Here is a 14376-nt window from a genome sequence, read left to right as displayed (position 1 = left end):
ATACCTCACAAATGAACTCACACATTACTGTTAGTTCTATTGTTGTGCTGTGTATATTTTGCTTCCAGAGCAAGATTTTAAGAAACAGGATGAGATGGACAAATCTTAGGCTTCTTCTATTCTCCTAAAGTACATGTAGTACTGATACTAAGCATGTAAAATTAAACTAAATACTCTTTTTATGCCTCTTCTTTTTCATTACTCTTGACTGCTAGGGAGTTCTCCATAGACAATAACTTGTTTTAATAACATTGGTGTTTACATAGCAAGGTTAAGTAACAAACTACCGGTATGGTCATGGGTATCTACATGGCAGATTACACCATCCATAAGAGAGGTTTGTTTCAGGTTTAAATTAAAGGTGAGCAAGGACCAACCCTGATGTATCTGGGTGATCTATTTACAGCACAGATTTTAAGCTCTTGGACAAGAAGTCCACTAATAAAGGAATTATGTTTGTAATATTAATAAAATGCTACATGGCAATACCTACCCTCTACCTCAGAATTCTAAATCGTATGTATAATATGACTACAAGTATACAATATGGTTATACGTAGACAAGAAAAAAAATGCAAAAATGAAACCAGTATAATGTTTACGCAGATGGGATGGGTAATTTTTTCCAACAATTTCTTTAATATTACAAAATCAGTACTAGATGGCACAGTGAAGTTTTAATTGTAACACGATGCATAATAAAAATGTCTGTTTCCAACTCACTTTTCCTATATATAATCCCTTACTCTGATTATTAAAAGAAAAACTGTTTCTCTACTTTGAGGGTACAAGTAGGGCATTATAGTTAAACTTGTCAACAACATTAAAAGATATTGAGGTTTTGTTTAAAGTAATAATGCTTTGTTTATTTTCTTCTATTTGGTTTATATAATATTAAGCCAAAAGTATAAGAAAAATGAAGAAAGGTTCTAATTGAGGAGGAAAGTATGTGTGGAAACAGCAGCTTTACTTGATAAGGAGGAAGAGAGTTACCATCCATAAGGATATGTTATATCCCAGCATTTTACATACTATTCTCTGCAGAATTATATGTACACTGTGTATGTTGAATTGGTCCTAAAAATCAAGGAGGAAGTAACAGAAAGATTATGATAAGAATGTAAAAGTCAAAGTAATTAAGAAGTATTCTGTAGAATATTTCACATGAAAATTGATCACCATTGCAGAAGTGTTCTTAAACCCTTTAATGGCTCAAAGTTCTCAGGGTTTGAATTTGGATGGGCCCAGAACATCCCTTTAAGAAACTGAGAACACCAAACGGGCTGACTGGGTGGAAGGGCTGGGCCTAGCTCTAGCCCAGTGAAACTCTGGGAAGGATTCGTCAGCTGAGAACCAGCTCTCTGAGCTGTCCCCACACAGAGCTCATTTACATCCAAGGGCACTAGGACATCTGAATGTCTACTCAAGTATCCAGGTTCATGGTTGGCATTTGTAAAAAGAAACCCTGTATGCACGACTACCGTGTTTCCCCCAAAATAAGCTCCAGTTCAGATCTCAGCCAGATGGACATTATGACGATGATTTAGTACCGTACGTTATGACGATGTTCCAGAAGAAGATGCCATGACTGTAACTGAATAAATGTAGATTGTTGTACATGAAAAACTAAGACATCCTCTGAAAATAGGCCCTAATGGAGCAAAAATTAATATAAGACCTGGTCTTATTTTTGGGGAAACACGGTAATTCTACTTTTTTTATACCCAAACAATTCTGCCTTTGTTGAAGTAACTTCATTTCCTGGTTAAACAGTACATTAAAATTACTCTATTTTGTGTTAAATAAGGGGAATGTACTGTGCTTTTCAGCATCTTTGTTTAAAACCTTCAACCTATTCATGTTTTTTACTAAGAATTTAGGAACATAATCAGTAATGCTTTATAATCTTACAAGCATATAAACAATCTGTTGCAGAATAAGTCTTACTATACTGTTTAATAAAAAGAACCATTAAGCTCTATTTCTGTTGATCCTTGACATATTACATTATAATTGCAGATAAAGCTAGTTCCCAGGTTTTAGGGAAATCTCTTTTCCCTGTGGACATTCAACAACTAATCTGATCAAGCGTAGAATAGAACTGACTGCATTTACATAAGTGAATACTGTATTTTAGTGTTTTGAAGATGAAAGCAATATATATTTATCAAAGAACATTTGTAACAGAAAAATATACAAAAGAAAGATTATTCATTAGCTACCACCAAAACTACCTGTACATAATTACATACCCTTTGAGGTTTTTCTGACTCATCACACTTTTAGAGCAGGGTTTCTCAACATCAGCACTACTGTTATTTTGGGCTGGATAAGTTTTTGTTGTGGGGGAAACTGTCCTGTGCATTGTCGGACATTAACTAGCATCCCTGGCCTCTATCACCAGATGCCAGTAGCAGCACCCCCTCCCTCAATTGTGACAACCCAAAATGTCTCCAGACATTGCCAAATGTCCCTTAGATGGCAAAATCAACTCCACTGAGAACCACTCTTAAGAGATATGAGGGGTTTTAGAAGTCAAGTTTCACCCCTTTGTTTTACAGTTAAGAGAATTATACTTAGTGAGCTCAGTGAAGATGATTTGCCCAAACTCTCATGGCTAATTCATGGCAGGATCTGCGCTTTAAAAAAAAAAAAAAAAGCAGCTAATTTGACTGGTATAGAATTCAATGCTCATTATAACATTATGTTTCCTAGATAATAGGAAAATAGTATGACCTTTCTTTTCCACTGTCTGAACAACTGTTTTCTCTTATAAATAGATGATACTAAGCGGCTAGATCTCCTCAAATCCTTTCACAAACAAAAGCCACTAAAACAGACAGCAAGATGTCAGGATTTTTGACTTAATCAATAGCTATTTCAAGTCAGTTAGAGTTCATCAATTTTACCTGTAAGGCTTTAATTTCTGTGAAAATTGATTTTTAAAATAATATCTGCTGCAGAATTCACCAAGAAAAGGCTGCCAGACAAAAATTCTAAGAGATGGTTAATATAACTAACGGTCCTTTTCTTCACCTGTCCTTCGTTTGGCAGTAGTGTTGCTCGTCGGCACAAAAGCCACCTGCATTTCTCATGTGAAAAGCTATGCAATGTTGAACATCCTCAGCAAAATCCTTGAAGGTCCTTCATGTGTTTATGCTTTGCTCAGCCAAAATAAACTTGCACACTGACCTTGTGAACAGATGCCTGGTAATGAGGTCATAGAACTGAGTAACAGTTTCAGAAAATTGCTTTACGGTGTAATAAAGGTTCTTGTTAGATTCTTATTTTCATCTTTAACATGCTCAGGCGGTTCAACCTGGGAAATCTAGTCAGGGGCATTACCAATTTTTGAAGGTCACATCAAGAGTCCAATTAGTTTTAGCCTGAAAGATATTTTTAACAAACTACTTATTGTAAAAAATTTTAAATAATTCTCATGGCTTGCTACTGGCTCTCTTCCAGCTTCTCCTCAAACTTGACCTATTTCCTATTTCAGTTTCAATTTATTCCTCGGTATGAAGTGTCTGGTTCAGTGCTTCTTCCATCACAGTGCCTTTCTTTGACATCTCCAGAGATGCAACTAATGTCACCTACTTTAAAACAGGCACAGTACAACCTGTGGCAAATACATATTAGTTAACATTATGTTATGTTCAGCATATTTAACGAGTATTTCTAATGAATAACATCCAGGATGGCTGACGTCAACCATCCTGTGCTCATGCTGAGAACGGCAAGATCACATCGGATCATCTTGACAACAACAGGGTCACGACATCACAAAAAAGAAGGGAAAGTTCAAAATGAATTCAAATTATAGGATACGTATGTGTTTGTTTGTTGCAGTGGTAACTTAGATGATTTTTATGTTTTGTTGTCTGTCTTTGAAGTGGGGAGGTGGTTCTAAGTTGTTAAATACAGAGGGTGCCAAAACAATGTATACACACATTTTAAGAAAGGAAAAACCTGTATTAATATATGCCAGTAACAAAAGATGAATACAAGTCACTTCTGCAATTACAAGAGGTGTTCAAAGTGGGTACCATCAGCGTCCAGACACTTCTACTTACGGTGAACTTGTGTTTGAGCAACATTGACCAAAGTTTTAACATCTGTTAAGATGTATATACATTTTTTGGCACTCCTGGTACATAAATAAAAACAATCACAAAGAAAAAAGACAGAGAAATATAGGTATAGGCTTGCTTTTAAAAGCCTTTCTACAGACAAGTATTTCTGTGAGATAATGCTTATTTTGATAATGGAGGGTTAAGGGGAGACTCTTAGCAGCCAATGATGAGACAAACTTTTCAGTTAGTGAACACAGACATTCAGCTAGACGGTAGCCTGTGAGGGACCATATCCATTTTGTTCACTGTACATACTGCCATATTGTAGGAATTAAATAAATAGATGTTGAATATGTAGGATGCTAAATACTGATGGCAGCAAAGTGTAAAATAAAAATAAATGAAGAGGGAATACATTTAATATAATATAGTGGGGATTTCTGACACCCCACATAGAGTTTGGAAGTAGTAAACATAAGTCAAAATAAAATAAGTATCCCACAGAATAGTCACTATACAGGGGAAGGTGTCCCACAAAGTAGTAGAATTAAACTATGTTTAAGTGCTAAAGTGAGGAGGAAAAAAATGGGATTTGTATGCTCCTGTTTCCAAAAATAATGTTCTAAAATATCTATATTTTCTAAACAACTTTTCAAGTTAAAATTTAATTTTCAGTTTTTCACCATAGAATCGTGTTGAATGATGCTTTTAAATACAAAAAATTCTCAAAGCATCTTCTTTCAGGTATAAATAAATACATGTATTTTGTAAAGTCAAGTAACGCTAGATTTTATTAAAAGAAAGCAGTAATTGGTCCCCTTCTCCTCTCCATCCCCCTGCAAACAACCACTTTAAACCCTCTACCTTCCTATATGGCAGATGAGGATTTCATTTCGCTTCTACCTCCTTTGCTCCTTCCTTCATCCTCCCAAGAGAGCAAAATCACAGTTGTCCAATCTACAGGCAGTGTTCTCAGGATTATAAAGTAAATGCTATTTTAATCACTGCTGAGCCCAGTCATGTTTCATTAGTATATTTTCTTTCTATATATTGTAACTTTTTCCAGAGTTACAATTATCCCTTTTTCTTCTTATTTCATTGCTTAGTTGGCCTGCGCTCTCCCTCTTCACATTGCCTCCACTATGTTTTTCGTGGTGCTCAAGGCTGAGGTGCAGCTGCAGTGTAGTCGCTGCCATCTAGAGCGACTTTTTTGTGGTTATTTACAGCACATGCTGACTGATTTAAGTATTATTCCTGCACAGGATTAAACCTATCAGATACTCTGATCTCCATATGTTTCTCAGAGACCTGTCCTGGCACCTTTTGCCCATCACATCCAATTTTGGCTGGTTGTACTCTGGCCTTGCGGTGTAGTGCTCATTCTGGGAATTCCTGTCCCCTCACTCTGTGTTAGATACCCTGCCTCCCAGATCCCATGGATTTCCTTTTTTCGTGGATTATTCCCTAATTTTGGCAGAGCATATCTACTCTGACATAGGAGGCACAGGAGGTAAATTTTGTGACTATGCATGCCTAAAAAATAAATAAATAAAAGATTTATTCTAAGCTGACATACAACTGAGAGCTTGACCATATCAGAATTTGAGGGTGAAAATCATTATAGCATCATGGGTGGTATTCCATGGATGGATAGCCTTCCATCTTCAAGCTTCCATTGTCACTATTTAGAAATTAATGCCTTTCTGATTCTAGATCATTTGAATGTGACATACTTTTTATCTTTGGAATCTTTAATAATTCCTTCCTTATCTCTGGTGTTTTGGAATATTCCAATGACCTTGCTTGACAGTGGTCTGATTAGAGTCAGTCTTTTTCTAATTCATTGTGCTGGTTACTCTGTGGGCCCTTTCAATCTGGGATTCATGTCCTTCAGTTCTGGAAAATATTATTGTATTATTTCTTTGATAATAACACCTGTTCTTTTGGTAGAATTCCTAGTTGTTGAATGTTGGGCCTCCTGGGTGATCTTTTTTTTAGTAAATATGGAAATCAGGAATGCATATTTTTAAGAAATAAAAAGCAAATTTACTTCTGAAATGGAAAATAGTCCTTAAATAAGTTGAAAATTTTGCTATTTTAGTATCTGTTTATATTTATACAATAAAAAGCCTTCAAAAGCCAATAATAGGCAAAGTATAATAAAGTGCTGATAATTAATAATCATTAATAATACAATTATCTTACGTGATTAGTGCTGCATAGTTAATAAGTTTCCATTTAATCCTCAAAGTAACACTTCTTGTATAGAATGTAAATTTTTTATCTTGTGGATCGTAATAATTATAATACTTGAGCCAAAGATCACTCTGAAAAGAGAATTCTCATTCTGGGAATTCCATTTGACATTTTACATCCCTTCACCACTGCTATTATATAAAATGACCACTTAACTAGAATATTTATTTTTATAACATTGTTGTTTTAGTTTGAGATAGCTAAGTTGAAAATGCTTAAAGGTAGAATACTATTTAATCTCAATTTAACTCAATGGCAACAAACTCAAACTTCCCCTTGAATTGAGAGAGAGACACATGATATAATGTTTATTGGACTCCTACTGTATTTTAGCAAGCCCTGTGCTTTTATATATACTCTCACAGATAGGTATATTGTTCTCAATTTATTCATGAAGCAACGAAGGAATACAGAAGTTAAGTATATTGCCAATTGTTATTTAAAAAGTCACATTCAGCATTTTTTGTGTCTGAAGCCTGTTTTCTTTCCATGTACTATACACCAACATCAATCAATTATGCTATGGTATTTAAAATAAACCACACTAATTACTACATGCAAAGAAATCCAAAAGCCACAAAGCAAGTTTTCACAGAAGGCATTCATTTGATAACTTGGCTTGCAAAACACAACACATGACATTAGTATTGGCTAAGTAAAATCTCAAGTTTTAAGAACAGAATTTTTTCATGCCTTATTTTGAATAATCAGTTACCTCAAATTGGTTGAAGTAGGAGTGCAGAAGTAAGCCAGAAATCCTACCAAGATATTGCCACCGAGAGAGAGAACACCAAAGACAGAGAAAGAAAGAATGGTCATCTTTACTAAAGGTGATTTACTCAAACTATTTTAAGGTTATAAAGTAGGAAAGTTATGACAAAATGACATTTTCCAGTATTTTTTATTTATTAACTAGCTCTCATTTTGTGATCAATGAAGAGTTTCAAAATACTGAGTAGTTATAGAAAGCATGTGTTAAAATTCTCCTAAATTATCTACTTGTTTATTCCAGTATTATAAAAATAAACAGAAAGCAAAATTCTGCCAAATTTTATAATGATCTGAAATAGAAAGCCACTCTACTTTAGCCGCTGACTTAATGTGTCATTGGATAAAAAATGTAAATAAAAAATTACCTTCACTGCTGCAGTGACAGCAGCAGTAGCTGCTAAGTTTAAACCTTGTCGCCCAAAGTTGACCATGGTCTCATAGCCTCGTTCCTTTGCTTGTACAATATAATCATCAATCTCCTGGAAAAAAAAACAAACAACCCAAACCCATAGACATTAATTTTATTTCAATACAGTGTTAAGAATCCAAAAAATAGGACTCCCCCATAATATAATCATTTCACTAATTTTATAGCATAAAGCACGTGATAATATACATTCCTAACATGATTTGTGGAGATAATATATATATCTTACCCTTTCCTTTGAAGACAGAAGTGGATGAAGGAATTTTCTATATATTAAACTTGCTCCTTTCGTATAGGGGGAAAGCAGCCATATGACAAAAGCAATCTTAAGTTCATAGTACAAGGGGAACCTAACAAGACAAATTTTGAAAAAAATGCTGGTGAAAATAAACTACAGACAATGAGGAAACACAAAAAACCTTTTTAAACTGTTCAGTCCCTGTATTAAGTTCTCAATGTAAAAGTGAGTGATCAGAGAAACAGTTATATTTGAATCAACAAATTAATCTCGTTAATGAAAGAAGAACCTGCTCCCCACAGAGATTCACACCTTCAGTTTAAGCAAGCACAGGGAAGCTGCCAACTGACTACAGCAGTTCAGAGAGGGCATTAGCAGCATTTAACCAGAGCAATAAGGGACACCCGCTCTGTCTGCAGAGCCCAATTGCCATGGCAGTACCTGACACACCCCCAAGCATCAGGACTCACATTTGTAAGCTCCCAGTGCACAGTGTTACCCCATACACACATCTTTCTCAGAACTCCCAGAAAACTTCCCCTCCAATCTCATTGGCCAGAATTGTAGCACTCTGCAGACCTACTGTTCACTTGCAAGGAGGAATGGAATTACCATTGTGGTACACTGGCAATTGGGGTTAGCTCCACATGCCCTTTTTCATGTGACTTTGCAGTGCCTTCCCTGTAGGCCGAGTACCCTTCCCCAAGCCATGACTGTGGTTTTAACCATATGACCTGCTTTCACAAACAGAATACCAGTGTGACATATGTCACATGCAAGGAGAGGCCTTAAGTGCCCTTTGACTCCTCACCCCACCACCCTCAACCTCTTGCTTTAAACGCTTGCTTTTTGTCACGAGAACAAGTGCTTCTTTGGCCTTGGTCCTGAAAAGAAAAGACACTTAAAATAGCTAAGCCCAGCAAAGCAGCAGCCGACCATTCGCCCTCATGAGACTTGAGCAAGAAATAAATGTTTGTTTTTCTAACCCATTGTGCTTTTAGGGTTGTTTGTTGCCACAGCAAAAGCTAAGTTAACTAATACAGCAGGAGGGGGTCAGCATCCTGTGGTCCAAGAAACATTAAAATACCCGACAATGGAACAAATCTGGGCTCTTCTGAAGACGCCGACAGGTATCAGGCAGTAAGGAATGACTTGGTAGTCAATCAAAGGCTCTCTGCCACAGTGCAATCAGAGGAATTTCCGGACTCTCATTATTTGTGGTAAACTTTTTCTACATTGTTTAGTTTTTAATAATGCATGCTACATTTGCAATCAGAAAAAAATGAGAAGTCTTTAAAAAGAGAACTTTGAAACTTAAAAAGACCTAACATGGTTTCTGCCATTTAAAAAACAAACAAACAAAAAATTGAAAATCCTCTTCCAAACCCCTATACCAAAAACATAGTGGTAACTGAATGAGCTTTGGAACAGGAAAATAAAGAGAAAGATGAAGCTACAGCTCAGAGAAGTTCATAAGTAAGGGCAGGATGTTAAGAATATTTAAGTTTGATGATTGCTTTTTTTTTTTTTCTAGCAATCCAACGTGAGAATATGCTAAGAACAGCAAAGTCAGAAAGCTGGTTTAAGGAGAGAACAGTAAATGTCTGCAACAGGTACAGGAGGGGATGGAAGCAGCAACTGACCAAAAGCAAGCAAAGGAATGGTGAGGCTCAAATTGATACTTATATGAGCAACTGACTGATTTTTTTTAGCTCGTTTAATAGCCTGGGTAAAGACGTAAAGAGGAATTGTTGGGCTTACTTAGTCTGAAGGCACAAGAGCAGAAGTTACTCGCAAGGTAATAAGTTTAAAGATTTTAAAAGGGGGACTTCTCCAAGTTATGGCAAGGTTTAGATGTAAATGCACTACTGAAATACAGCACAGGGAGATTCAAGTTGTCCTGTTAAGTATTTGCTTCTTGGTAAAATGTTAAATCCTTGAGGATACAAACATGCTTTAATTTTGTCTCTGCTCTTTGGAATAGAGCAGCCAAGGAGCTAGCTGGTGGTCAGTGGGTGTCCTCCAGGAGGGTGATGTCATCCAGTTTGAATGTAGATGAGAGTTTTAAGGACAGGGAGGGAATGCGAAAACCAAATGCTGTGGGCCTCAAAAGAGAAGTCAATCAGAGAGTCATAAAGACAAACAGCCTGAAGCATCAGTGTGGAAAAAGGATAATGACAACCAGGTTTCTCTATTCCAAGATACTACAAGGGAGTGGCACATGGGGAGAAGAATGAGCTGCCTTTATTTGAGGGGGGACTATAAGGAAAATAATATTCTTATGGGGAAGCCAGATGAAGAAAATGAGACACTTGATAATTAGGTAACTTGATCAAATTCATTTAGCTAACATCAAGAGCAGGATAAGAACTCAAGATACCTGATAACGAGTCTATAGTCTGGCCCTTTCTTAATACTAGAACTTACCAAGCAACTGTTTGATCTGCTACTGTTTCAATCACAGTATAGAGAGCAAAAACAATCCAGTACATCATCCACCGAACCTGGAAATAGTAAAAATACTTATGAAATAATGGACTAAAATTATTTGCAACTCTTACCAATTACATACTATATTTCTAGATTTGGATCAAATGCAGAAGTCAGTAGTTTAATTTTCAACAGGTTTTATGCTTGAGTTTTTCACATCACTGTATTGCCGGTCTTGGGATACAAGAATCAAAGAATTACAAATCTCTGGGCCTGATACAATGTAATGCACGGATCTGAATGAAAGAATTGGAAAAATAGGATATAGTTTTCTTAACTGAAGGAAAGTTCTTTAAAAGACCATATTTTTATCTATACACTTCTTTTGGAAGACTATTAGCTATGTAATTATTACATAAATAATATAGTATAACATATGACCACATTTAATCTTTATTAGCTTTTAAAATTTTGCATTCCTTATTTTCTCCATATCTACTGTTCAGAAACCAAAGAACAGTCCTGGATTTGTTATATCCATAATGCTAGTCATGTAGTTTGAAAGTCTGTTAGCACCTACTTCCTCTTCCCCTACATATAAGGCTATCACCTCTCACACTCTCTTTTCCATATACTCCAATACCATAGTAATAGTTGCAATAGACTGAATGTTTGTGTCCCCTCAAAATTTCTCTGTCAAAATCCTAATCCCAAATGAGGTGGGGCTATTGGGAGGTGAGTAGGTCATGAAAGTAGAGCCCTCAAGAATGGGAGTAGTGTCCTTCTAAAAGGGACTCCATCCAGAGAGCTCTCTCTCCTCTTGGGGTACATGAGGACACAGTCATCTGTGAACAGTCATCTGTGAGGAGGATCTGGTCCTCATCACCAGAGACCACATCTGCCAGCACCTTCATCTTAGACTTCTCAGCCTCCAGGACTGTGAGAAATGATTTTCTGTTGTTCATGAACAACCCAGTCTATGCTATTTTTGGTACAGTAGTCTGATGAACTAATTAATACAGTACTTCAGGACGTTTTTACCTCTTGCCGGGAACACAGCATCCTAACTGGTGCCTGAGACTGGTGTTTCTTTGTACCAATCTTTTTTCACAGAATGCAGCCAGATTAATTTTTCTTGAACTCATTCCCCTAAATTTATACCTTTCCACTGACCTGAGTACGTAGTCTCTTATCTCCCAAGTAGCTTGGAGTTTCATTAAGGGTTAAAATCTCTGCATTTCTGATCAATAATATAACAATAATACACAAAACCAAACCAACTATGGGCTAGGAACTGTACTAAGTGCATCAAATATAATAATTAACTTACTCCCTACAACATTATGAGGTAGGAAACATAATTATTTCCACTATAGATAATGAAACCGTGGCAAAGAAAGGTGTATGACTTGCTCAGGGTCATTTGGCCAGAATTTGAATCCAGGCTGCCTATGGAATTGGTGCTATTAACTAATTATATCATGTAGAGGAAAAAAAATGAGGAATTGCTGAACATGAAGTCCAAGAATAACTATTACTTCCCTTGTTCTCATCCCAGTAAGATGACAGAAAAAAAAATAGGTCTTTATAAATAGCTAGAAAATTGACCTATTTAGTTTTTTTTCCTCTGGACCCTCTACATCTATTTGGTTTTAATACAGATACTTGTTTGGGTATTCCACAGACAATATGAAACTATAACTCAAGTAGCTTTAACAGTTTTCTATTTACATGAACAAATCAATTAAAAATAGCCATGAATAACTTTTGAAGTAATGTATTGTGAAATATGAATAATACCAATTTATTCTAATTTATAGAGAATTCTGAAAGCTTAAAAAAATTGTCCAAAGCAAATAACAGGGCACAGTATCTATATCTGAAATACAAGGAAATTATTTTATAAATTTATAAGATTATTGTCTCAAGTTGCAAAAAAACAGAACAAATGTTCTCTTCAGTTTTTCACTTTTCATGTATTCTCTTAAATCCCTCACTACTTCCAATTCCAAGCATTTTTCCCAGTATGGGGATTTTTTTCCAGGGCTAAAATTCTACGTGTATTTTTCTCCCCACTCCTTTTTTTTCCAAAGGAAAATGATGCTCTCATATGAGTTCATTCACTTAGCCTTTCCAACAAACACTAATTTAGTACTTTTACCTTTCAACTGTATTCATGATATTATCCCCAAAAAAAGAAATGAAGAAGAAAGACTGCAAACAGAACAATATACTTTTATAGAGCTAGAAGGGACCTGGGAAGTGATCAAGCTGTTTTGAACTATACGACCCTTTTCTGAAAAAAAACTGTAAAACAATTACAAGAGAAACTGGTCTGGTTGGTCCTCCCATAGGACTCTGGAGGAGACTCCAAGAAACCCTAGCGCTGCATGGGGCAGAGTTTGAAAATAAATATTATGGTAAACTCCTTTCATTTTATTAAGGGCCAAAATAAGTAAGTTGCACAAGGTCACTGAGCTGGGAAATGGCTGAAGGAGGCACAGTCTCTCTGGAAACCTTAAGGAGGCAGCTTTTCAAACAAGTGGCTGCCATCAGACCAGTCTTTTCAGTTTTCCCTCCCTCTCCTGTACTCATCAAAGGGATTTCAGTGTAAACATTGTCACCTTCTTTCTGGGGAAAGTGGAGGCTTAAATTGTTTCTCTCATAGAAAGTTTAGGAAATTCACAGAAAAATAAAATTATTTAATCAAAGCCTTGATATTTTTCATTATTTCACATTTTCATTATTTCATAATTATGGTTGTGATCTCCGAAATGGAAAACAACAATAAATATTACTCCACAAAGAGTCATAATTTGCCTGTTAGTAGAGTTGACTGAAGGTGAAAAGGACTGTACAGATGGTAACTGGTGATACTCCCTGTAAGACTAGTTCCTGAATGGATTAGAGCTGTTCCACCTGCCCGAGATTTCAAAAGCACTCCCACTTCAGTAAAGTGAAGTACTTAACTTAGTTTTCACATGAAGTTATCAAATTAATTTTAAAATTCACAAAATAAGTAACTGCTTTAAAGCATATGATGTTTACCTCTAAAAAAGCAAACCATATATTTAGGTTGTGAGAATATTTAGTAATGTCAAAAAAAAAAAGAAAAAAAGAAAAAAGAAGAAAAAGGAGGCTATCCCTTTTTAGTTTAAAAAACATCAACAAACAATACAATCAATAGAGTATCCCTGGACATTTTCCGAGAGGATTGGCTACAATTTTACATAAGCAAAACTCCATGGTTTTAATTTGTCTCCAATGAATAAATTCTTTGACAATCTGCTCTCTTAAATTTATGGATATTTTTTCCTCCTTATTAGAAATATGGACCTTAAATATAGTTGAATCCAGGCAATAGTTAAATGAATTCAATGAGTGTGTGTGTGTGTGTGTGTGTGTGTGTGTGTGTGAGATTCATGGGAGCAACCACAAAGAAAGCTAACCCTGAAAAGATTACTTTTTTCCATTAGTGGATTTGGCTGGATTTTACACCGAATGATTACTCAGCAAGATTTTTATTAAAACTATACCTCAAGGCCGCTCAGCCTACTGTTTAAGGTTTTGCCCAAAGGAAAAACAGAAAATACAAAAAAAGTTAAAAAAAGAAAGAAAGAAAGAAAGAAAGAAAGAAAGAAAGAAAGAAAGAAAGAAAGAAAGAAAGAAAGAGGGCAAATCACCAAATTACAAGTACAATTAAAAATATGTTAAGGTGGGGTGACCAGTTAGCTCAGTTGGTTAGAGCAGGGTGCTAATAACACCAAGGTTGCTGGTTAGATCCCCGCATGGGCCACGGTGAGCTATGCCCTCAAATAAATAAATAAATAAATAAATAATAAAAAATATAAAAGATTCTGAGTGGTTAGCTCTTTATAAAAAAATTATATGTTAAGGTAAAATATTCTTTAGATCAACAGAAAACATCAATAAAAAAATGCAACAGTAAAACCAAAAAGTTGGTTAAAAAAAGAACAAGGGCTGGCCCAGTGGCTCAGGTGGTTAGAGCTCCATGCTCCTAACTCTGAAGGCTGCCGGTTCGATTTCCACATGGGCCAGTGGACTCTCAACCACAAGGTTGCCGGTTCAATTCCTCGAGTCCCGCAAGGGATGGTGGGCAGCGCCCCTTGCAACTAAAATTGAACACGGCACCTTGAGCTGAGCTGCCTCCCTGATGGCTC

General features: G+C 36.0%; 1 protein-coding gene and 1 long non-coding RNA gene across 2 annotated transcripts in view; one reads left to right on the top strand and one right to left on the bottom strand.

The window, feature by feature from the left end:
- The window catches only part of LOC141572936 (uncharacterized), a 30112-nt gene extending 20698 nt beyond the window's left edge, over positions 1–9414 (top strand). Inside the window, exon 3 of the long non-coding RNA XR_012498508.1 lies at positions 9300–9414. This is a non-coding gene — a long non-coding RNA (uncharacterized LOC141572936). The remainder of the gene's footprint in view (positions 1–9299) is intronic.
- The window catches only part of REEP3 (receptor accessory protein 3), an 81292-nt gene that overhangs the window by 13555 nt on the left and 53361 nt on the right, over positions 1–14376 (bottom strand). The window contains exons 3-5 of the mRNA XM_019731789.2: positions 10193–10269; positions 7757–7877; positions 7466–7579 (exon numbers count right to left, since the gene is read on the bottom strand). Coding sequence (XP_019587348.1) covers positions 7466–7579; positions 7757–7877; positions 10193–10269 — 312 coding nt within the window. The remainder of the gene's footprint in view (positions 1–7465; positions 7580–7756; positions 7878–10192; positions 10270–14376) is intronic.

This window comes from Rhinolophus sinicus, linkage group LG07 (genome assembly GCF_036562045.2).
Source record: "Rhinolophus sinicus isolate RSC01 linkage group LG07, ASM3656204v1, whole genome shotgun sequence".
Taxonomy (NCBI): Eukaryota; Metazoa; Chordata; class Mammalia; order Chiroptera; family Rhinolophidae; genus Rhinolophus; species Rhinolophus sinicus.
This window is presented reverse-complemented; position numbering and strand designations above follow the sequence as displayed.